The 26,386-nt window shown below is 35.0% G+C and overlaps 1 protein-coding gene and 1 long non-coding RNA gene across 2 annotated transcripts; one reads left to right on the top strand and one right to left on the bottom strand.

Moving 5' to 3' along the window:
* Positions 1-10,922: 10,922 nt before the first annotated feature.
* On the bottom strand, positions 10,923-14,361 carry LOC131663383 (uncharacterized). Its single transcript, XM_058933772.1, has 2 exons — positions 13,953-14,361; positions 10,923-11,131 (listed from the first exon to the last, which is right to left on the bottom strand). Exons 1-2 carry the CDS (start codon positions 14,286-14,288, stop codon positions 11,087-11,089), a joined length of 381 nt encoding a protein of 126 aa, XP_058789755.1. The 5' UTR covers positions 14,289-14,361; the 3' UTR covers positions 10,923-11,086.
* Positions 12,376-13,959, top strand: LOC131663384 (uncharacterized). Its single transcript, XR_009301844.1, has 3 exons — positions 12,376-12,695; positions 12,853-13,087; positions 13,182-13,959. It is a non-coding gene; the product is annotated as an uncharacterized LOC131663384 (long non-coding RNA).
* Positions 14,362-26,386: the final 12,025 nt, after the last annotated feature.

Genomic DNA, 26,386 nt, shown 5'->3' with positions numbered 1-26,386 from the left:
CCGCGCTCCCACTTCTCTCGCCGTCAAAAATCAGTCAAAATCGCTCTCTCTCTCTCTCTCTCTCTCTCTCTCTCGCTCTTCTCGCTCTCACTCGCACTCACGGCGACACCTCGCCGATCGTCGCGCGCTCCTCTCTCCATATTCTGCAACGAGACAAGTATGTAGTCGCTATATAGCATACACTTGGTCGCTGCGTTCACGCGAGGAGAGTGCCGCACACAGGGCTACCGAACATCGCTATAACCCTGTCACAATCTATTGTAACTGCAAGATATATTAATAAAAAATCGATTGAACATTATAAATAGTGTGTTTCCTGATTATTGAAAGGGCGTGAGTTACTATAGCAATTATAACTTTTGCGAAGCGTATACATATATATATTTTTCAATTAGATTTTGCTACAATAAATTGAATAAATACCTATAGGAGAACGTCACTTCGGTGGTCGTAGACAAGTACCATGGCTAGTACATAAAATAAATCGTAAGCTTATATGGTATAGAAATTACTTGAAAACGGCTTAGTCGGTCGATGGACAACACGATAAGAGAAGTGGTAAAAAGTAGTGGTGCAGAAGATATAATGGAAAAGATACGGACAGACATAAGGGAATTAAGATAGGTATGGGAGGAGGAAAGGAAAGAATGGACAGAAATGTTTAAAGAAATAATGGGAAAAATGGAAAGAATGGAGGCAGAAGGGAGAGAGAGAGAGAAGAAAGAAAGAAAGAGTTAAAAGAAGAAAGGGAAAAAGCAGAACGTAGAGAAAAGAAACTGCAGGAAAAATGGGGAGAGAGGATGGACCAGTTGGAAGAGGAGTGCGTGAAACTAAATGAAAGCATAGAAGGAGGAAACAAGAAGCAAAGAGAAACAGAAGTAAGCAATAAGGAAAAATTAGAGTATATGAGAGAAAAAATGGATAGAGAAAGTAAGATAAACAATATAGTAGTGAAAGACTTAGAGGTTGAGTTAAGATGGAAAAAGAAGGGCGAGGCCGAGGTCTGGTTAAGGGAGGTACCAGAAATGAAAGGAGAGATAGTGAATCTGAGAAGAATAGGAGGAACAGCGGAGAGGGATGATCGGAGAGAAAGAAGAAAAAACATGTGGCAAATTAGATGCGCTTCATGGGAACAAAAAGAAGGAATTATGAAGAAGAAAAAGAATCTGGCACAGAAAAAAATATACATAGATCAGGAGTGGACGTGGAAGTAGAGAAGGATAAGAGAGGAAGTAAGAAGGAAAGCGCAAGAAATAAAAAGTAAAGGTAAAGAGGTAAAGATGTGGCATAACGGGGTGAAGTCAAAGGAAGAAGAATGGTGGTGGAGCGTGAGAGAGGAAAAAATGGTAGGAAAGGGGGAGGAAGGGTTTCGAAAACAATAGGGATAAAAGAGAGAGAGAGAGAGAGGAGAGAAAGGAGAGAGAGGGAAGAAAGGCAGTCAAAATACTATTCTGGAACGTGGCGGGGGTGAGGAGCATAGAGGAAGACGACTGGGAATATGTTCGACAGGGAATTCGACATAATAGGGCTAACGGAAACCTGGGTAAAGAAGCAAGGGGCAAGAACTGGTGTGGAGAAACAACTGAAAGGGTACAGCATAGAGTGGAGAGACTCAAGAATGGAAGGAAGAAGGGGGAGATAAATAGGGGGAGGAATAATGGCGGTAAGAGAGAGGAAAGGGATGAGTAAGGTTGAATGGAAGAAAGAAAGGACAAGTGAGGTAATAGTCGGAGAAATAAAGATCGGAGGGAGGGAATACACGATAGCATCGGTGTATATGCAACATGAGAAGAAGGAAAACTAGGAATACCTAAGCGAAGAGATAGAGGAGAACAGAGGAAAAACAATAATTATAGGAGGAGATTTCAACGCAAGAACAGGAAACGAAGGAAGAGAATGGGAGGCAGAAGAAAACCTAGAAGAAATAAAGGCTAAGGATAAAGTGTTAAACGCAGAGGGAGAAGAAATGATAAAATAGTTAGGAGAAAAGGGCTTAGTAATAACGAATGGGAGAAAAGAAGGAGATAAAGAGGGAGAAATAACATATATAGAAGCGAGAGGAATGTCAACGATAGACTATGTAGTAGGTAATGAGGAAGGTGATGAGGCGATAAATAGGGTTCAAATAAAGGAGAAAGTAAAGTCGGACCACTTACCAATAGAGGTGGAATTGGGAGAGAAAATAGCGGAAGAAAGAAAAGAAGAGGAAGAAAGAATGATAGACGACTGGAGCGAAGAAGGTCTAAGGGAGTATCAGAGATGGATAGACGCAATAGAGGGAACAGAAAAATGGAAAGATATAAAAAATAGAGTGAAGAACGCAGTTGTAAAAAAGAAGATAAGGAAAAAAAAGGATAAAAAAAAAAGCTGGAAGAGAAAAGAATGTAAGGCAAAAAGGGATAGGGTCATGGCAGAGTTAAATAATTAAATAAGGTAAGAAAAGGGGAAGGAGACAGAGGCAAATACCTAGAAGCAAAGAGAGAATACAGAGAGGAAATAAGGAAAGCAAAAGAAGATGAGGGGAAAAGAGTGGTAGAAAAAATAAGAAAAGATAAGACGAGAAGAAAATTCTGGGATAAAGTGAATGACAATAGAAAGAAAAGAATTGAGTTAGACGAAAATATAGGAAAAGAAGAATGGATAAAGCACTTCAAGGAACAATTGGGAGAGAAAGAAAAGGAAGAAAGCAAAGGGGAAGAATCCGAAGACAGCGAAGGAGAGGAAGGTGAAGAAATCTAAGAAAGAGAAGTAAAAGAGGTAATAAGAAAAATGAAAAAGAAAAAGGCGACAGTAGAAGATGGTATAGCAAATGAAGCGTGGGTGGAAGGCACGGAAGGCTTGATAAAAGATATGACAAAATGCTTAAATGGAATATGGAACGGAAAAGGATATTCGGAAGAATGGAGGAAGGGAATAATAGTACCAATATATAAGAAAGGGAGGAAAGAAGAAGTAGGAAACTATAGAGGAATAACGCTGATGGATACGGGATATAAAATATATGCGGAAATACTGAGGAAAAAGCTGGAAAGAGAACTAGAAGCTAAAGAAACGCTAAGCGATACGCAGATGGGATTTAGAAAGAAAAGAGGAACAATGGACGCAATATATATATATTAAAAACAATAATAGGGAAGGAAATAAGGGAAAAAGGAGGAAAACTGTTCGTATTCTTTGCAGACATGAAGGCCGCTTTTGATAAAATAAAGAGAAAGAAAATATGGGAAACAGTGAAAGAGAAAGGGATAAATAGAAAAATTAGAAAAAGAATAGAAGAAATATACAAGAAAACAGGGAATAAGGTAAAAGTTGGAGGAGAAATAATTGGGAATTTGTGACTTACAAAGGCAAGGGTGCCCTTTGAGCACCACGCTATTTAATCTTGCCCCTGTCGACCTGGAAGTGACGATCAAGCAGGTGCAGGAAGGAGGGGTAGTGATAGGAAGGAAGAAAATATGGATATTAGGATATGCAGATGATATAGTGATGATGTCAAAGAGTGAAAGTGGAATGAAAGCAATGGTGAAAAAATTAAAAAGATACCTGGAAGAAAGGGGATTAGAGCTAAATGTAGGAAAATCAAAGATGATGAAATGCAGGAGAGGAGGAGATAGGGGGAAGGAAGAACAATTCGAATGGGAAGGTGAGAAGATAGAGATAGTGAAAGAATACAACTACTTGGGATATGTGATAAGCCGAAATAACGGAAATAAAAAGCAGATAAAGAAGGTAGAAGGGAAAATAAATATGGGACTCGGTAGACTATGGGGGCAAGGAGAAAAGCTATTTAGAGAAAACTGGGAGCTAAGGATGAACCTGTTCGATGCTCTGTTCGAAAAGCGTGATTATGTATGGAGCAGAAATCTGGGGATGGAAGAGATATGAGGAAATAGAGAGACTACAACTAAAATACATAAAGTGGGTATTAGGATTAGATAGAAACACGCCAAGTTACCTAATACAATGGGAAACAGGAAGACAAGAAATGAAAGGAACAGCATTAGAAAGAGCAATGAAGTATGAAAACAAAATAAGAGAAGAAAGAGATGGCTCAATAAAAAAAGAAGCATGGAGAGAATTAAAGAAGAGGGAAAGAAATGAAAAAGATAAAAAGGGTAAGAAGGAGGAGAGAGAGGAAAGGCTGGAAAAAAGTAAAATATACAGAGAGAGGGAAGAGGGAGATGGAATGAGGGAAGAGTTTTGGGAAGAAATAAGAGATGAGCTAAAGAAAAAAGATGAAAAAGAACTAGAAGAAAAACTAGAAAAATCAAGATACATTAACGAGTGGAAAGAGCTGAAAGAAGAAATGAAAAGGTATAGGTTAAAGGAAATTCAAGGAGAGGGAAGAATAAAAGGCCTGCAAATAAGGGAAAGGTTTAGGTTAGGTAATGAAACGAGAGGAAGCAGGTATTGGGAAAAAGAAGAAAATAAGAGATGCAGAATGTGTATGAAAGAAGAAGATAATTGGAAGCACATGGTAGAAAAATGTGAAAAAAGCAGAAAGGAAGGGGAAGAATGGGAAAAAATAATAATAGGAAGCAAAGAAAAGATAGCGTGGACGATGGAGCAAAATGGAAAAGAAGAAGAATCGAAGAAGAGAAAGAAAAAGGTAAACTAGAAGACAAATCATAAGATGCTAAGGAAAAATAAGTGAGGTTGAGGAAAGGAAAGGCAGAGGGAGCAATAGGAAACAAGAAAAAGGTATCAAAGCCTTAATAAGGAGAAAGATAGATGAAATGATTAGCAAGAAGGAGAGCAAAAGCAAAGGAAAGGCAAAGGTGAAAAGGCAAAAGAAAGTAATAAAGGAAAAGCTGAAAAGAAAATATGCAAGAAAGAGAAAAAAACAGAAAAGCGGAAAAGGCAGATCTTGGAGAGAGAAAGAGGAAGAGAAGATTAATCAGAAGAGAAATGAGAAGAAAAGAGGAACAGACAGGCGCAGAAGACAGGGATACAAGAGTTGCAGACACACCTACAAATGCACATATTTACACAACACACACACACACACCCACGCGCGCACTCACACACACACAAAACACATACATAATCAACTACACAAACTGGATACGAGACACAAATAGTAATATAAGAAATGTAAACCAAATGTAACATATAAGTTGTAAATAAATAAACTAACTAATACATGTGCAAGATGATATGTATATACATATGAATAATTATTACAACAATAAGAATTTTTGTCGTCATTAGCAGTCGCCAAATTATCACGAGGTAAATTATTTATCTCATTGCATTTTAAATATTTTATGGGATACTGAATTTTTCAGGTCGACAGGTTTCCACACGACCCAGGAAGTACTGTTCGTGAGTGTGATCGTGAGAAAAGCGAATTAGTTTTCCTTGACTATTTGATCAGACAAAAATAGATGTATTATGTATTTTATTTTAAATAACGCTGTGTAACTATAGTTTTATATATACATGTTTTTTTGTTTTTTTCTTTCTATTGCTTTTCTTCGAAACACACTCGGCGCGTTGTGTTGTTTTTTTGTTTAACTTCAAGACTCATGTCACGTCGATATAAAAGAAAAAGTACGTGATGAATTATGATAAGTAAATAACGGGTTATGGTAACAAACCGGGTATCGGTAATTTAATTTCCTATCGTATCAACCCTCCCGGGAACATTTGTAAATCTATCTAGCAGGATAGATTAGTCTAAGCACGTTCTCCATAATATTTCCGGGAATATATTACTCACCGCATATTAATTCGGCGAAAACACAGGAAGGGGCACATCAGCCTATGGTATAAAAAGGCTGGATCGCAATCCGCAAAAGGCAGTTCAGAGTAGTTCAGTTCGCACAGCATGCGTTTCGCGCAGTACTAATTGAGTTATTTTTAAGTCTCGCTATCCGGCTACTCAGAACCGGAATTATACTCTGCTAAGCATTATAAAAATTGTCTTTAAACAATAAATCTTAAATCATTCGCAAACACCTGAGACTGTTTGTAAAAACCTCTTCTGAAATCCAATCCTAACAAGGTAAGAAACTAAGTTATCTACCTAAACACGCTACATATAATAAAGGCGCTATCCCTTTAACCAACCTCTGCTTAACTCCTGACTAAGATCCAACTTTTACCAACGCGACAGTATTTTATACATTATTACGTCTAGCAGTAACACCTCCTCGCTCAGACATAACAATTAGGGGTCCCTCATTCTTGGTAATTAGGATCTTATCGCAGAAAAATACAATGGTCGAAACACCTTACGAACGAAAACTAATTACATTCAAAATACTAATTAAAAAAATTAGCGAAATAGAACCAAACTTTGCAACGAACAGGGAACCTACGCTTACAGAATGTCTCACATATCTGCATCAAAGATATCTACCCACCGAAACAAAGCAAATTACCCGAGTCGAAGAATTACAAAGATTAAAATATAATTTACAAGACTACATTGATACAAACCCATTGGACTTTTTTTGTAAAGATGACCTAATATTCGACATCCTCATTGAAATGACTAGTAAAAATTTAAATCCAGCATTCCTCCTTAACGCTATTACAGATATAAAATTTGAAAAATTAAAATTAGATAAAACTGAAATTCCATTACTTGAGCTCATTGAAAATCAAACAGATTACGAGACAGCAATTGAAAATTCAGACACGTATAACGCGCCCACTACAAACGTATCTATGACTAACACACCATCCGCTTCCAAATCACCAGAAATGGCTCATAATAAATCGGAAAAAATTGATTTCACTCCAACTCGACATTTTGCCTCTACAAACAAAACTAATTTTGCAAGCAGCCCATTTACTACATATTATACGCCGGGAACTTTCAGAACAGGACTAATGAATTCCACACAAAACATAGTATCGCCAATAAAAAATTTTAGCTTGAAAGACGCTGTTAACTTCGTACCTAAATTCGATGGATTTAACATACCCATACACTTATTTATCGACGGTTGTCGTGAGGCACGCAGCATAGTCCCGACAATCAAAGAAAATGATCTCACCAAGTTAATTAAAATTAATCTAAGCGGTGAGGCATTTAAAAGCGTGCAAGGAAAAACGTTTGATAATGTAGAACAAATGATTAAATTTTTAGACCTACTGTTCGGATCAGCAAAAACTTGTAATCAATTAACAGGCGAATTAGCAACCTTAAAACAAAAACGTGGTGAGAATGTAGTCACATTTTCTAATAGAGTGAAAACAGTAGCTGACAAACTTTTTGAAGTAGCAGTAAGGGAAAATCGAAACTACGCTGGGTTTAAAAACCAACTTGAAAAAGACAAAGTAAAATTCTTCATCCGCGGTTTATATTGGGTCATCAAAGCACGTATGAGAGAAGCCGAAAATTTAAAATTATCTACAACTAAAGCAATAGAAATTGAACGAGAATTCAACGTACAGGAACCTGATGAAATAACCGAAACAGTAAAAGCGCTAATCCAACCTAAAATAGAGCCGGTTCGATTAATGAAAGCGGAAGATACTAACACCTGCCAAATTTGCAATAGGCTAAAACACACAGCTAAAGACTGTCGGTATCGGATACCGCAGAATCAAAATCAGACTCGGCGAACTACGCAACAGCAACGGCAGCAGCCTAAACAGCAGCCGTGGGCGGAGCCTCGCGCGGCGGCTCACAATAGCACTAGTCCCCGCTCCAACCATCAGCCACATTAGGCCGCCCAAAATCAAGTAAAAACAAGCGTCCCAGTCAATTTAAATTCGCAAGAAATTTCCAACAAAGTAATTCCTCGACTTGCAATTACTGTAAAGAAACGGGACACTGGAAGAGTGTTTGCGAAAAACGAAAACTCAGAAATCAAAAATTACAACAGGCGGAAAAAGACAAGGGTTCCCAGACACTCGGCGCTGACCAGAAGCCTTTGTAAATACATCGCCTCAAACGTCGCTCGCACAAAAAATCATCCTTTTACATTTTAACAGTCAGTCACCCACAATTCAACTTGAAATAGATACAACTAAACAAAAATTTAGCTTTATCTAGACACCGGGGCAGCAGTCTCACTACTTAAAATTTCAAGCGAACCAGACGGTGTCCACATAAATATCTTAGACAGATACGAACTACGAGAGATCTCGCAAGAAAGTATCTCGACATTAGGAAAAGTTTCATTAACTTTTCATAACTTTGTACTAGATTTTCACCTAGTACCGGAAAATTTTCCTATATTAGAAGATGGTGTAATAGGAAGCGAGTCATTAAAAACATACAGAGTGCATATTGATTATGCCAGGAATCTCTTAAAAATTAATGACTTGTTTTTCCCAATTCTCACCGAAAGTAAATCCTGTTACATTGGAGTTATTCCCGTAACAAACAAAATTAACCAGGCACCCAGCAAGATACCTCTCGCAAACGAAGAGCAGGCACAGGCTGGCGATAACTTCTCGTATTCAGTCGACGACCCTACTGGGAAACTCCTGGACCTAGCCGTCGAAACTCGGAGGACGAACGCACCAGTATACAAAACCCATGTAAAAAAATGGTCACGATGCCATAAAACAAAATCACATACTAACTCCTAAAGAGTATATACCTCAGCTATCTGAAAACAAAATCCGAGAAACACCAAAAAAATTAGATTCCAACAATCTATACAACTTGTCTGTTAACTACCTTTCCGAGAACACAAAAAAAATTAACTCTGTATCTGTAACTTCTGGCATGCGCATACAAACTCTGGAAAACGAATCCGATTTACTCTACGCTTTAAATAAAGCATCAGAAATGATGAAAAAATCAGAAAAATTAGAATCAGATTATCCGGCAATACAAGAATTAACTAACAGTGTTATTAATTGTTTAAATAATAAAGAATCTGAAATTAATAGCGATCGCATATACTTGCTCGAAATACTAAATAGGTACCTCGATCCAATTATTAAATCACAAAGTAACTTACAAAAGCCAAATATAGTTAGTAATGCATTAAATGCATTATTAACAGCCCGCTCGATTATTAGAAGAAAAGTACCTAGAGCGCATTGCGCAGCACTGCTTGTTAACCCAGAAACTAATAATAGTTACGAAAGAGTCAAACAGTTACTTCAGTTGATTAAATTGATCCATATCAAACAAGATCAACGAACAAAAATTGAAGAAATCGTCGAAAATTACAGCGACAAATTTTTTGTTAAGGGCGACAAGCTCGGGGCCACGAGTATTATCGAGCACGAGATTTATACTACCTCCGAAGTACTAATCAGACTCCGACAGTTTAGGCACTCCCCGCAGATCAGTAAATTTATAAATGAACAAATGCAAGAATTGCTAGAAAGAGGTATTATCGAAAAATCAACTAGCGCAGTCTTTTCAAATCACCAGTCTTTTGCGTGCCCAAGAAGAATACGGAAGATGGCGAACCGCAACCACTGTGCATCGTATTTGACTATCGCGCGCTAAATAAAATTATTCCAGATTATACCCTGTTGAAAAAATCCAGCTGGAAATCCAGGCTGGATTTCCAACTGGATTTCCATCTGGAAATCCTGCTGGATCCACCTGGATTCCAGCTGGATTCCAGGTGGATATCCATGCTGGATTTCCAGGTGGAGTTCCAGGTGAATTCCAGGTGGATTCCATGTGGTTATCCAATCTAGATTTCCAGATGGATTTCCAAGTGGATATCTATGCTGGATTTCCATGTGGATATCCATGCCGGATTTCAAGGTGGATTATCAGCTGGTATTCCAGGTGGATATCTATGCTGGACTTCAGCTGGATTCCAGGTGGATATCCATGCTGGATTTCCAGGTGGATATCTATGCTGGATTTCCAGGTGGATTCCAAGTGTATCCATGCTGGATTTCCATGAGGATTTGCAGGTGGATTTCCAGGTGGATTTCCAGAATGAAATGTGGGTGGATTCGAAATCGATTTCCAGGTTAAAATTTGCGCGGATTCCAAATGGATTTCCAGGTGAATTTCGAGGTGGAAATCTGGGTGGATTCCAAATTGAGTTTCAGGTAGATTTCCAGGTGGATTTCCAGGTTGAAATCTGGCTGGATTCCAAATCAATATCCAGATTGAAATCTGGGTGGATTCAAAATGGAATTTCAGTTGGAAATCTGGGTGGAATTCAAATGGATTTTCAGGTTGAAATTTTGGTAGATCCCCAGTGGATTTCCAAATTGATTTCTAGGATTTCTAGGTAGATTAACGGATATAAATAAACGATATTACTAAAAGTGATTTATTTATAAATATATTAAATTAACAAGCAGTTTCGCCTTTTTTTTTCATTTTTTTCAATATGACATTTATATCTTCCGTTATATAACTATTTTTTTTTGATAAGGCTTTGTTCAGTAATTGCTTATTATCTATTTTTAAAGTCTTCTGACAAAAATATGATAAACATTCTGCAAGAAAATGAAACTCAAGTGTAAAAATGTACTATAAATTTTAATAATTATAAAATTCAAACATTAATTTTCTAACTTGTTATTGTTAAATGTTCCATATTGGTCAGCGGAATCCTTCGATTCTTTCCGTTCGGCGTGTAAGAGGGTGGTTCTGCCTTAACGCATCGCTTACTGAGCGCCTCTTCAAAGAAACCGTCTTCATTTCTGTGCATCGCTCTTAAAATTTGTTTCGTAAATTTACTTGCGTCTTTTAACTTTAACATACTTTTCCAATCTTCGTACATAATTTTGAAATCTCTATTCAACCAAATGTAACTTATCTAAAATTATTTATATGTATTTTGTAAATATTTATTTATAAGAGTAAAATGAACGATAAGATCAAATTATATTATACTTACTGTGACACCTTCTTTAGAAACAGTTTCTTTCTTTCCAAAATTATAAAAATAATTTGTTTCGTCCGATGCTTCTTTTGAATCAAAACTCTGATCTTCAAGACTCATTCCAGAACACCCATCATCTTCTAAACCAACATTTTTATTTTTTGCTTTTTTGAAGAGATTTTGTGATATGATTTTGAATTCTTGGTTAAATAATCGGACCCCTGGAGCAGCACGATCGTCTATGCCAGAGTCACAAGTCAGATCATCATCAGAAGCTTCATTAAATCTTTTTTTATTTGCTTTTGTTATCAACGATGGTGACCGCTCTTTTTCACAGTCTGTAAAAAGCTTTCCTGAAAGATTTTATTACAAAATGTCAGTATCGGTACCAGTTTGTGACAATAGTATATTATGCAACGGGTACCAGAATGCTTATCTCATGAAACGAGAGGTTTACGCCACGAGCCGAAGGCGAGTGCTGTAACTCGTTTCGTAAAAAAGCATTTAAATCAAGGTTCGCGGTCGAGAGCCGCAGACGAGTAGGGTCATTTGCAACCTAACATTTACTTTTTTCCCTACGCAAGGAAGATTTTCGGGAAGATTTTTTGAAAAACACTCTGGGGTTATAGCCCATACAGCATGAAATATTGCAATGAAATATTCACTGAAATATTTCAAAAAAATCTTGCAGGAAATTTGTAAAAATATTAAAGAAATAAATCAGGAAGATTTCATCAAAATGTTCCTAGTAAAATTTAGAAAATGTTGTTACAATATTTCACATCCCGCCCGCTATTTTGAAATTCCGCGCACCCGCAAGAGTCTGCGCAGTCGCGCATAACCTCCCTGTTGACACTGTAGCTCTTATAAATGAATTGAGAATGACAGATTGGTATAATCACAAAAAATAAGGTGGTAAAATTAAGATGATCAGTTCACGGGTGAGGTACAGTGGTCGTCTTTTTTTTTTTTTTTATGCAGCTGCAAAATGTAAAATCGCCGGAGAAAATGCACACGCAAAAGGCTTGGAATTGGCTTTTTCATCGAATTTCAAGGTTTAGAATTGAAAAGTTATTAGTTTTATCAAGATAAGCATTTTCCACGAAGGGTACAATTTACTTTTGGCTGGATTTTCAATTGAAAATGTATTAAACTAGGTATTTAATGTTTTATTTTTCAAAGTGTTCCCTCTCTTGAAAGCTCTCTGCGTCTGCGCATAGTCCATTTCCGCACGACTTACTGGCAGTTATGCTGTAGTTTCTTAGATTGTTGATTATTTCTTTTAGAAAAAACATTTCACAATTCTACTGATGATACAATTTATTTTACTGAAGGTAAAATTTTTCTGTATACTTATTTATGTTTGATTTTATTTCCCGACTTAAGGAATCAATGGCGAATAATCAAGATCGATAATTTTCGTTTGTTATAAAAAATATGATGGTACAATTAAAGTTAATGATTTTTTAGGAAAGCACAATTAAAAATACGTCAAATATAATCATTTTTTTTTAACTTTTTTAATTTTTGTCGGGCTGTCTTCTTGGCGGTTGAAAGTATTGGTATGGATCATGGAGACTGTATACGTCTCCCTGGTATGGATGCATTAGATCAAGAACAACAGACTTCTAGTATGGTTGATGTCTTGATGATGTATTTTTCATTATGGGAAAATGCATCAGAAAATCAATATCAAGTCATCAATATCAAGCATTGATGGCACATGTATGTGCTGTTATAAACATGTCATGTGGTTTGCTTGAAGAAAAATTTTGTGGACAGTTGCGCAATAGATTTAGACACGGCTATTCTGCAGGCTATTTAGATTTAGCCCAAGCTTATAATGTTTTGCCGACAAGTATTCAGCAAGGATCTATTCATACGTCAGATACAGAGCTTGCAAGATTAATCTTTCTGGTAATTATAATGAAAGTCTGAGCATTTAGTAGCTTTATAGCTTAAATCTGTGTGTTCTCTATCTTTTGTTATCTACTATTGTAGTATTTTTTAGCTTTGGCTGGCCAGATTTTAAATAGATAATTAAGTTATTTAGGAACTTGATTATATTTTACAGGCATACTTGAATAATGCAGAAATAATTAGTATAGAAACTCAGAAGTGTAGTTTATCATCAATGAATACTTTTACTGATAGATGAACATGATCATTTGCTTTGACAATTCTAGTTGGAATAATAAGTTTTTAAAAATAGCCTAACAGAACCAAATTACTTTACACTGGTAGGCATAATGACAGTATACGTAACTGCTTGTTTGGAAAAATTAGTTTTGAAATCTACGTTTAATAGGGTATGTTGGAGATTAAAGTAAAATTAAAATTAATGTTCAAGTTGAATTAATATTGTTGTAATTATTTTCATTGAAATTTGTGTTATTTCTATAGGCTGGTGAGCTCATCATATTTGATAAAGAAGTTTGATCTTTTGCAAGTTATTTGGCTACAATGACTTTGTGATTTATTAGAGACAAATTTGCCAGGCTTACGTAAACACCACAATTGTGGGTATCGAAAAAATGAAAGAACTTGCTGATTATTGTGGTGCAGATGCTATAGCAAGGTGTTTAACGCCAACTGAAGTGAGAAAGATTTTAGCTTTAAGGATAGATATTAAAAGATTCAAAATTTAATAGTATCATAATAACCAAGGCAAATTGTTGGATTTTGTATTTAGTGCTGTTTACAGTTTCACTGTAATAAACTAACAAAAGACTCGAAACAAGCTTATAAAAACAATATTAATAAAGTTTCATGACCTACATGTTTCTTTCTTCTGTAAAATAGTTACTTTAGGCAACAGAGAAATATAACAACAAAATAATTTAAAAATATTTTATAAAGTAAAAAAAGAACAATATAGTCTTGTCTGAATCTGAAATAACGCATTATTAAAAATCATAACTATAAAGTTATAAATATATTTTGTAAATGTTATAGCCAAACAAAAGACATTTAATCATTCAAAAATAATTATTGCTTTTTAAAATGCGAAAAGTATTTTTACACTATATTTGTTAAAGGTTTAAGTTCTTTTGTTAGTACATATGATTTTTATAAATAACAAATCACCTTAAACATTTTATATACATCTGGCGTTCATTATTAAAATAAAAAAAAACAGTTTAAATGAATTATATCAATATGACATCTCAGTACCTGTACTGCTGGATCCAGCTTTTGTTCATATACTTCATTTTCAATTGTTTCTTTGTCATTCCCTAGTTCTTTCAACCTCTGTTCATAGCAATAATTTTTTATTTGTAATCTCTCATTTAATATTGTATATGTCTCCAAGCGTGCGTTCAATATATCTATATTGTTCTTTAATTTAGTCTGTTCGTTTTTCAACATTAAACATTCCTTTTCTAAATTTTTAATTTTTAGTTCTAGTAAATTACGTTCTTCTAAGTCCATTTTTGTCTGTGTCTTGCAATGGATCAATGAACTATTAGCGTTGCCTACATAGCAATTCTCAGTTACTTTTTGGCCCATGTCAAGAGTATTTGCTGTGCATATAAATTTTTCAAATTTTTGGTCGAGTATTTTTTTTTGGGCATCATTTTCATGCTTCTGTGAAATAAAATTGTAAATAAAAATAAATTATATATTATAAATTATTTCTAGCTATTTAAACATAGTAAATGGTGACAAATATTTTAACATACCAAACTAATCAATTTCTTATCTGCATCTGATCTACTAATAGGTTTAATCATTTTTTTATTTTTTGATGTTGGTTCTACATCCACATGAACATTATCTTGAGAGTAGTAGCGTTCCAAAATAGAATTATGTAAAACACTGAAGATGCCCCTTTTTTCAGCAAATTCATTGAACTCTTCATCACTTCTAATCACTGAAAATGAAAATTATTTTGATTGTAATTTCAAATTTATAATAAATTATTAAAAAAAAAAGTTACTCACTTTTTACAGATGCTATTAGAATAGCAAGTTCGCTAAAACTTGCTTTACTATTATTTTGCCACAAAACGGTGTACACTGAATCTTTATCGAAATCAATGGCGTCATTTGGATTTGAGGCAAATTCAATTATCTCCTCAACGGGAATTGTGCTGCGGACATTGTCTTCGATATACTTTATTTTAGCATACATTCCCGGTTTCATTTTAGTAGACTGATTAGATTGATTACTCATAATTAAACTAGAAACTTTATAATAATGATCACTAATGAATTAGACGCAATACCCGGTCAAAACTCAAACGCATAGAAGTTTTACACAAAGTGTAAGACAAAGAACTTTTATGCATAAGGCATTTCCTTGCTTTTGGCTAGAATGGCTAGTTAATTTAGATCACAATGTCTCTTTTGTCCAGATGTCATTATAGTTCCTAGTTTCACCGCTAAGAAGCGTTGCAACAAAACTAACTACACATGCAATTCTGCGTTAACAGAATTTACAGTTTATATATATTTTGTATATTATATAAATTTACTTAATTATATAGTTTACGGTTAAACATAAATCTATGGTAGTGACTAGAATTATTATTCGAGAACAATCGTTTCAGCTGTCAACATTTATATTATTTATTGTGATATTAAAATTTATTAAATCAGTATATGTGATCAGTGCTAAGAGCGTTATAATATCAAATGAGTTTATATTAACATATCAGAAAAGAGCAAGTATTATATTGTAAGCAAGTAATATATATTGCAAGTAAAGTGTAAAGTAAAGTGAAGTAAAAGTAAAGTAAGCAAGTAATATATATTTAACAGCTTTCATAATTATAATATAATTTCAATATTTACGTTTTAATGAATAAATTTAATTATATATTACAGAATATGGACTCTTCTTCTGAGAAACTTTATAGTACTCTCAATTCTACTTCAACAGAATTTAACGACCCTCTAAATAATTCAGTTAGTACAGATAGTATTATGAGAAGGCTGAGAAATAATTCTAGTGAATCTGAAGTTCATGTATCAACACTTGAATTTTCAAATGGTAAGAGACAAAAATATTCATCAATTTATCAATTAATAAATAAGCAATGTTATAAATTTTCTATTTTTATTTATCTTCAGTTACAAACAATGAATCATTGGAATTATCTATTCCATATTATGGTGCAGCTAACTCTACTACTTTAAGTAATAGCGTTATTTCTTCAAATCAAACTAGAGGTAGGGAGAAATATTCAGATCAAATAATTGAAATACTTATGTGTAAAATATTATGTGAAGTAGATAAACAGATAAAAAGGTAAACATTATAATTTATATATGTATAATTTTTAGTTGGCAGTAGTCAATGGGAAACAGATTCAGATGTCTATAATCAATCTATCAGGAGTCAAGTACAGGATATAGTAAGATTATAAATCATTTTTTGTTCTATATTGGAAATTCAATTGATAAATGTATAGTTTTGTGTACATTTTGTGTACTGAGTTTCCAGCTGGATTTTCAAGATGAAATTCCAGGTGAATTATTGTGATAAATCCATATGGATTTCTTAAGTGTTTTTTATTGAAATTTATAAAAACCTTTCCTTCTGTAAAATTATTATATATTACTGCTGCATCACAAATATTAACACAAAAAGAAAAAAAAAATTTATTGATCAAAAATTCTGAAAAAATTCAAGCGTATCTCTTACATTATTTGTATGTCTTTTTTTAATAGTTGATAAATTGTGTTTTTCCAATTGATATGCAGTTAAAAACAAAGCGAATCGTAAAAATATAGACAAAATTGAAACAATATAGCCAAAATCTTCGTAAATTTCGTATGTTCTTAAGATAGTCCAGGCATTCTGGCATTTGTAAAAACATTAATTGTAAGAATCGGTGTTTAATTAATTAATTAATTAATTATTGCATTAATTAATTAATTAATTAATTATTGCATTAATTAATTAATTAATTAATTAATGCAATAGTTGCGAGAAAATGTTAAAAATGTTGCCGTTTTCGATTTGAACGCGCTCAACAGTTTTTTTTTGCTTGAACACAGCCACCAATCTCTTTTCCCCCACCGGGTCCACAGCGGCAGATCACTATCTCGTTATTAGAACATGAATTCCAAGATGACGCTTCAACGCAGTGAACAGATTGGTTTTTTTTATAAAATTTCAACTATCGCTGAAAACATTGCAGTAAACCAAATTTACGAAAGTTAATGATTAAAGGCGTGGGAATTTTGTAAAAAAAATCCTATCTTCGTTCCTATTGCACTTAGCAAGTTCATTTTTTTTTTTTTGAAAATTCGTGAAAAATTCAAATATTAAGATGACATCAATTATTTTTAAAAATCAAGTTTGTAATTAAAAATATTCCATTAGTTAAGTAAGAAATCCAGAGTAGCTACTTCAAAGCTATTTATGAACAATTTAAGATAAAAAAATTATCACGGAAGTTAGTCTAAGTTAAAATGGAACTTCCGACGAATGGAACGAGCCCTTGCTGATAACTAACCGACAGCGCAAATCGCAAGATTTGATTAATTAATATGCAAAAAAAAGTTTTTTAGTTAACAATTACGCTTACAAGCGCAGTTTAACAATTACGCTTACAAGCGCAGTTTTAAATATTTAAATTTATTCAAATTGATATGTAACTTTGTTCGATAAAAAATACATAGATTCCATGGTGTTGAAAAGTAAATTTCTGCAAATTGTTAATGTAATTTTTATGGTTTTTATGCGATAACTGAATAAATTCTAGTTCGATTTTTTCGTGCGACAATTAAAATTATAGGTAATTTTAATGCCCAAAACGGGTTAGAGTTAAGTAGACCTAGATAAAAAATTACTTGGTTAAAAAGCGAAAAAACGTATTTTTGACCTGTTTTTTCGCTAATTTGTTAATGACGCAGCCATTTGTTTTCGCCGGATGAAGTTTATTCCTACTTAACAGCACCTGACCAAAGTTTCCATGCAATAAAATTGCTTCTCACAATTATTGTTTTTTCAGGCCCTTTTTGGTGCCAGAATGACTGGACTAAGACTAAAAATGTTGATAAAACCGTCTCTTATGTTAAATAATTATTTTCAGTATCTTATTGTTTGTTTTGCTGCTTATTATTTTTATATTAAAATTTTTTTTAATTGGTAGAACAGTTAGTTATTGAAGATAATAATCTTGCATAAAAGACCAGTTATACAAAAATTTTCAATACAAAAAACGTATGAAATCCATCTGGATTTGTCGAAAAAGATGCACACGGAAATAAACCGGTAATTCGTCTCGAACGCATTTATGGAACAAACGATAATATCCACCTGGATTCCATATAGAAATCCATAAAAATCCACTTGGATTCCAGACGTATCAACGTGGATATCCAGCTGGATTTCTACGTGGAACCTATGCCTATACAATTAAAAAATTAAATTTCAAATGAGAATGAACTAAACGAGATTTCGTGGAATTTTCAATCTTCTAATTGATAAATAATGTTAGTTAATTTATTTTTCTTAGGAACATCCGTCATCACAATATAATGAAAATTTTTTTGAGGAAAGTAGTGACGAAGAAAATTTCCATGATTTATCAATTGACGAAAATGAAGTCTTTGAAAACAGATTCGAAAAATTACATGAAATTATGAACAGTGACGACTACAACGAACCTGATCCAAAAGTACAGATAAATGTCAGTAGAATAGAAATGATATTGGCTGTTTTAAAATATTGTACAAAATATCACATTCCAACAATAGCAATCATAGATATGTTCAAAATGCTCAATATGTTTTTTAATAAAGAGATGTTTCCAGCAAATCGCTATCAATTTGATAAACTATTTAATCCAGAAGGAGATCAGGAGTATCACTCTATATGTCCGGTTTGTAAATCTTACATCGGAATCTTTGCTAAAAGACAGAAAATGATACTTTGTGAAGCATGTGAAAATGAGGTAAACTTGAAAGATCCTTCTTATAGCGATTATTTTACCATGTTCAATATAGTAGGCGAAATACAAAGATTGATCGAAACAAATGATGATTTCTATTGTGATATTGTTTCTCGGAGAAATAAACAACCTGATGTTGTTTTCGAAGATATTCACGACGGTCACAAATATAAAAAATTTGTTGAATCATTACCGGTTGATCAAAAAGAGTCTTATGTAACAGTGACGTTCAATAGTGATGGAAGTCCAACTTTCAAAAATTCCAAATATTCTATTTGGCCTATACAAATAGTTGTGAATGAAATTCCACTAAATATTCGCTTGCAAAAAACAATTACTTGTGCACTATGGTTTGGTCGTGATAAACCAAACATGACGTATTTCATGCGACCTTTTGTGGAATATATCAATGAACTTTCAAAGAAAGGAATAAGATGTCAGGTACAAAATTAAAAAAGAAATTTGCATGTGTATGCACTCTGCTGTTGTGTAGATTCTGTAGCTCGCGCGCCTATGCAAGGCACCGTCCAGTTTAACGGATATTACGGTTGTAATTGGTGCTTACATCCAGGTGTACGAGTTCGTCATGGTACTGGTCATTCTGTGAAATATCCTATTTTAGACGAACATCCTGGAAAACGAACAGCAGATGATACTTTTGAGTTAATGCAAAGAGCTGTAAAATCGAAAGGTCCCGTTTTTGGTATTAAAAGTGTATCTCCATTGTTGCTTCTGAACAAATTTGATATAATAGATGGATTTGTGCCTTGCCCAATGCATTGCGTTGATCTCGGTATAGGAAAACAATTTTGCAACTATTGGTTCACTTCAACCAATGAGTCATATTCAATTCCGAAGAACATACACAAGACCATTGACCAATACATAAAAAACGTGAAAGTACCGACACAGTTGGAACGATTGTCACGGCCGTTAAGTGATAGAGCATATTGGAAAGCAAAAGAGTGGTCCAATTGGATACTATATTATAGCCTACCAATATTACAATATATATCACGAGAAACTCCTAAATTCGAAGAGTTCATGATTCATTGGTCTTTGTTAATAGAAGCATATCATACTTTATTAAAAACCAAAATAACTCAAAACGAATTACGAAGAGCTGATTTTCTTTTGAAAAAGTTTGTTTGTTATACAGAACATCTATACACAGATGATGCTATGACGTACAATGATCACCAATTATTGCACTTAACACAGAGCGTTGCTGACTGGGGTCCATTATATGCACATAGTGGTTATGTGTTTGAATCAGGTAATGGAAAAATAAAACAAACTATCTATGCTGCCAAAGGTGTTTTGAGACAAGTATGTCGTTACTTGTCGTTAGAATTAAATATGATAACATTACAAAAACATGTTGAAGTGAAAAAAGATTCGCCGTTGCTAGAATATATTAGATATTTAGAACATGGTTTCATTGAGAAAACTGTCAAGTTTACTTACAGATATTTTGGAAGAACTGTTCCTAAAAAATATATTTCTAAGTTTCAACTTTGTCCAGAAAAAGTCAGAGCATATAAAAAAACAGTTAAAGATGAATGTGCGTATAAGTCATGTGAAAAAATATTATATCGATCAGATAACTCATTTGCAATGTTAAAAAATGGAAATTACATACAAATACAACAATTTCTTGTGAACATGGACGATGGAAAAGAATATACAACATACAAAAAGATTATGGTAATCGATAATTATTTAGCAAGTGATGAATTACATTGCATCAAACAAGTTATGGAAATCAACTCTGATATTGATATCACAGAAACAAAAAATATCGATAAAATTTGCGTTTATTTAAATATTGATCATTGTAATTATATATCATGTGTACCCAATATGTATTGGATATAAATACTGAATTCATTGACTTCGTAATTTTTAATTTTATGATAAATTTAGTGATCTGGCAATGGTCTGGATATATTTCTTTGAGAACTCAGATTTCAACCTGGAAATCCACCTAACAATCCGCCTAGAAATCCACATGAAAATCCACCTGGAAATCCATTTGCAATCCACCCAGATTTCAACCTGGAAATCCACCTGGAAATTCACCTAGAAATCCAACTGAAAATCCACCTGGAAATCTACCTGACAATCCGCCTGGAAATCCACCTCGATATCCGCCTGGAACTCCACCTGGAATCCACCTGGAAATCCAGCATAGATATCCATCTGGAAATCCAGCATGGATATCCACCTGGAATCCAGCTGGAATCCAGGTGGATCCAGCAGGATTTCCAGATGGAAATCCAGTTGGAAATCCAGCCTGGATTACCAGCTGGATTTTTTCAACAGGGTAATTTCCCAGTCCTTCTACCTGTCGACTTATTTGAACGAATGGCCGGTGCGCAACTATTCTCATCATTCGATATGTATTCATCATATCATCAGATAAGCATTACAAAGGAACACAAGCATAAAACGACATTCCAATGCGAGTCAGACCTATATCAGTTTTGTCGCTCCCCCTTTGGACTTAAAACTAGCGCACCAGTTTTTCTGTCACTAATAAATGTACTAGTATCAGAATTAAAAAATGTAGTAGCATTTTTCGATGATATTTGCGTATATTCTAAAACATTCGAAGAACACTGCGAGAGCATCATCGAGTTAATGAAACGCCTTCGTGAAACTAATCTGGTCCTTCATCCGAAGAAATGGAAAATTCTACGCCCGGAAATCGAATATCTCGGACATATAATCTCGAATAATGGACTATGCCCGTGCAACGACAAACTGCGCGCAGTAAAAGAATTCCCGGTCCCACGTACGCCAAAGAATGTTAAACAATGGCTCGGCCTGGCAGGGTATTATAGACGATTCGTAGAAAATTTTGCTAAAATCGCTAAGCCACTTACTATTCTATTAAAGAAACGCCAACCGTTCGTTTGGAAAGAAGAGCAGCAAATAGCTTTCGAGACACTACGCGATAAATTATGTGAATCTCCGGTGCTCAGGCACCCGGATTTCAACAGAACATTTTTTCTTACCACTGACGCATCCAAAATCGGAATCGCAGGGTCGCTTTCTCAATTTGACGACCGAGAGCGAGAACATGCTGTAGCATACATCTCCCGTACCCTCACACCTGCTGAAAGTAATTACCCCGCTATCCGACTCGAACTATTAGCAATAGTATGGAGTATTTCACAATTCAGACCTTATCTGTACGGCCGAAAATTCATCATCATTACTGACCATAGACCTTTGGTACATTTATATTCGATAAGCGACCCAAATTCACAAGCAACTCGTCAGCGACTCTTGTTACAAAATTTTAATTTCGAAGTCAGATATAAAAAAGGCGCGTCGAACGTCAATGTAGATGCACTCTCTCGAAATCCTATACAGGAAGTTGAACGGTTAAATAAGCATTTACAAGCAACAAGACAAGATCCGGTTAAAGCACTGGTCTTGACAGCTCAACTAGATGATGACACAAAAAGGCTAGGAAATACGCACGCCATGACCACGCGACGCGCGAGCGGCCGACAACCAAGTACAAAATACTTGGAAGCCATCAAGTCTCTCCTGCCGCATCAAAAAAAGAATCCGCCTCCTCAGGAAGTAGACACGCCAGTAACGGAAACTGACTCGAATATTAATTATTCTACAGTTACTGAAAACACGTACTGCTCCGAAGGCAATAAAATTGGCACGAAATATAATACGCATAATGAAGACTCTAAAAATAAACAGGACTCACAACCAAAACAGGATATGACCTCTTTAAAAGACGAGATGCTTGAAGACTCAGTCAACTCCCCTACCGAACCCGTGACTTTACCCAATGAAAACATTATCTATTGTCGGGACGCACTATTTATGAGGCAAGACAATTACTTGTACTTCACTGACACCTTTGGTACCCCCCTGGATGAAGGTGCACTCAGTTTATTTAAACATGATAAACTACCACAAATGAACAAATTACAATTAGCCGTTCCCACTATAATCAAAATAGGAAACAAGACGCATTTTATTATCCCAATCCGTCATGAAAATAGAGGGACTACCGAAAACATTAAAAATTATATATACCAGGCACTGAAGCAATTAGTAATAAATTTAACTGAAAATAAAATAAAAATCGTCAGTATAGCCCAAAGTAAAAAAATTAAACTCGTCGATTTCTTTGAAATTTTACGAATGATAAAAAATACACTGGGCCTTTCTGAAGTCAAGATTATAGTATGTCAGAGACTCCTAGTTTTCGCTCCCATCGAGCATCGTCAACAAATAATCGAAGAGGCCCACTGTTCAGCGATAGGTGATCATAACGGTTGCAATAGAACTTACAAACGTATCAAGAATAAATACTACTGGGTACATTTGAAGGAAGATGTGCAAGAGTTCATCCAAAAATGCTTACCATGCCAATTGAGAAAATTAAATAGACATAATGTCAAACAAAAAATGATCATAACCGATACCCTCCCGGTCCCCTTTTTTAAAGTCAGCATAGACGTAGTAGGCCCAGTCGAACCTACCGAAACGGCAAACGCTTACTTATTTACCTGCATGTGCACGTTTACCAAATACGCCATAGCGGCACCCATGCCAGACCAAACAGCTACTACTGTAGCTGATAACCTTATTAAAAAACTAATATGTACCTTTGGAGCACCTAACATAGTAAGTGACAGAGGCACTAACTTCACTCCAAAACTAATGAAACGTATTGCAGCTCGCTTCAAAATTAAGCATATTACTACAACGGCTTATCACCCGCAGGCTAACAATGTTGAACGAATTTATTTATCATTAATTGAATATCTAAAAATGTTCACTTCCAAGACCAAAAATTGGGACGAGTATGTCGAACTTGCTATATTTAATTATAATACAACCTGGAACAGCAGCCACCAATTCTCGCCATGGGAACTGCTGTTCGCTCGTAAGCCACGCCTACCAAGCGCAGAGCCCCTACTAGAGCAAGATTTACTACCTACCTACGAAGGCTACCTGGAAAACTTGGTCAAACAATTACATAATATACATGAAATAGCTAGAGAAAAATTAATAACATCTAAAGAAAAAACCAAAATGCAATATGATAAAAAAACAAATCCTAGCAAATTCAAAGTCGGCCAATGGGTTTTTCTAAAAAGCGGCCCAAAGCCTCATAAACTCACAGGCAGTCACTTTGCCGGTCCCTACTTGGTCCTGGAAGTGGGAGAAAAAGAAAATATTAAAATAAAAATAAACGAAAAAGAAACTTGAACAGTCCAATCCTTTAAAAAAATCGTACATCGAAACAAGAAGTAATTGAAAAATTATGTTTCAGATGAAAGCAGTAATTCTCAGCATCTTTTTCCAACAATACTTCAAAATAGTTACTCCTTTCATAGCCTACGATTGTTTTCAACGTTTTACTAACTTCACTACCTTCTCTCTTGTAGATATTGCTGAATGCGACATTCCTAATCCGATAATCAATTCTACTGTAACTGAAATATCGCTCCTTCAACTTAATGATTTTGCAACTGTAAAAGTTCGTTATTGCAAAATAGAGGTCAAACGATCAGCTAAGACACGCGGTGCGCTCTCTCACGAATGGTCCCCCCTTTTTTCCGAAATAGAATATATTAAGGAAGTAATACGAGAAGAATGCATTAAAATGCACTCTTATCGAATAATGACGATCGGCGATAATCTAATACAAAACTTAATGATAAATAAAACAACCGTACACCCGATAGAATTGGCAGGATACATTGCCCCAGACGGCACTTGCACTAACGCAGGAAGTTTCTCCGACTCTTACGGCACATTCAGCAATGTACACGTTACCGGCTATGTTAAGATATCACTCGAAGAAAGATTATACTCCGTAACACTGGAAACAAATAAAATCAAACTGGAGTCCGGAACTTCTTGTCAATTTACTGAAGAACGTTGCATTGATAGCATATTCGAATACGCATTCTGGGTCAGAACCGAGTCGCAGGCGTGCCAAGCCAGCAAGTATACTAATCTATATTCAGGACCCGTCACTAAAGTAACAGAGATCGGCAATGAACGAAGACCACTTTATGTATTAGATTCTGAGGATATATCTTTTGCTTTCAAAGAGCTCGGTAGAATGATACAGTGCGGTTTTGAAATTATTAAAACAGAACACCCGAGATTATTCATATTAGAAAATAGGCTCGGTGAACATTTCATTTCTAACAGAGTTAAAAATATGCACGATCTAGATCATTTCACTTATTTAAATTCAAAAATATTATTTGTTGAAAAACATATTAAAAATCGTCTGCAAAAATTATACCATGACGTACTATTACATCAAAGCGAATTACAAAGAAAGGTTATTACGAATGCATTAAATATTGCCACTTTATCACCGGACTTTTTAGCATATTATTTAATGAGAGAACCCGGATATATGGCCATGATGGCGGGTGAAGTAGTACACATTATCAAATGCGTACCTGCAGAAGTCAAAGCTAGAAAGGCCGAAACGAGCTACCAAGAATTACCGGTCACGCGCGGCGAAACTCCGATGTTTATCACACCTCGTACGCATATAATAAAACAATACGGAACCAAAACTGCTTGTGATACTAAAATGTCGGTAATGCATAAGTTCGGTGACTCATGGGTAAAAATTATTCCGGATGTCACTAGTCAAGAAACCCCGCACGTAATCAAACCTCAGGCCAAGCAAAGTTGGGAATATAATAGCCCGATAAACACGGCGACAAGTGGAATTTACACATATAACGACGTCGAACACCTTCGTACGTTTATAATGTTCCCTACAGAACGGAACGCGGTCCTTAATCAAATCGCGCTCGGCTTCGCTGGAAAATCCAATCTAGCTCCGGGAATATCCATGTCTAAACTACTTGACGAAGATACTCTGAATCGTATTGCAAATTCCACGTGGAAATCACTATGGAGTCGATTCATTACATTCGGATCAGCGAGTGCCGCTGTTTTGGCCATCCTTATGATCTTTAGAGCAATTAAATTTGTCCTTGATACCATTATACATGGTTATGCCCTTCATTCCCTCTATGGCTTTAGCATACACCTACTTGGCGCATTCTGGAATTCTTTGACTAACTTGCTACTTTACCTAGCTAGGAAACCTGAAAGAGAAACAAACGCAGACAAGCTAAACAAGGAAGCCCCGCCGGCAATACAGCCCGAAGAGCGAACTACTATCTTTAAAATCGAACGTGACGATCAACTGACCTCGAAACCAAGCTACACACAGAGACAGATCTATCCAGTATTATCAGAACTAGAAATTCCACCATTAATCAACAAAACATAAAAGTCAACAATAGCTATATGTCTGAAGACATGGATCACAGAGCCAAAAGAAAATTACTCGAAGACTTAATAATAGAAAAAAAGAAACTAAGTGTATCAACACAAATGCAGGAAGAAACCGCAATGGAATTCCGACACAGAATAAATAAATATTTACAAAAATACATTGTCATGGGAAAGGCCGCAAAAATGTTCTTATTTGAAGTTACAAAAGACGAAACTCAGAGAGAAAAATTAGCTATTTACATTTTTATTAAGGGCCTCAAACATGAAATCAGACGTTACGTTTGCCTTTTTACTTTCTACGACAAATTACAAGACGCACGCTTACATGCCGTACAAATAGAAAAAAATCTAATAGACATCAATCGCATCAAAAGAAATT

This window comes from Phymastichus coffea, unplaced genomic scaffold (genome assembly GCF_024137745.1).
Source record: "Phymastichus coffea isolate CEN01 unplaced genomic scaffold, Cenicafe_Pcof_1.1 PCOF00034, whole genome shotgun sequence".
NCBI lineage: Eukaryota > Metazoa > Arthropoda > Insecta > Hymenoptera > Eulophidae > Phymastichus > Phymastichus coffea.
The sequence above is the reverse complement of the archived record's forward strand: the minus strand, read 5'-3'. Positions and strand labels throughout refer to the sequence as shown.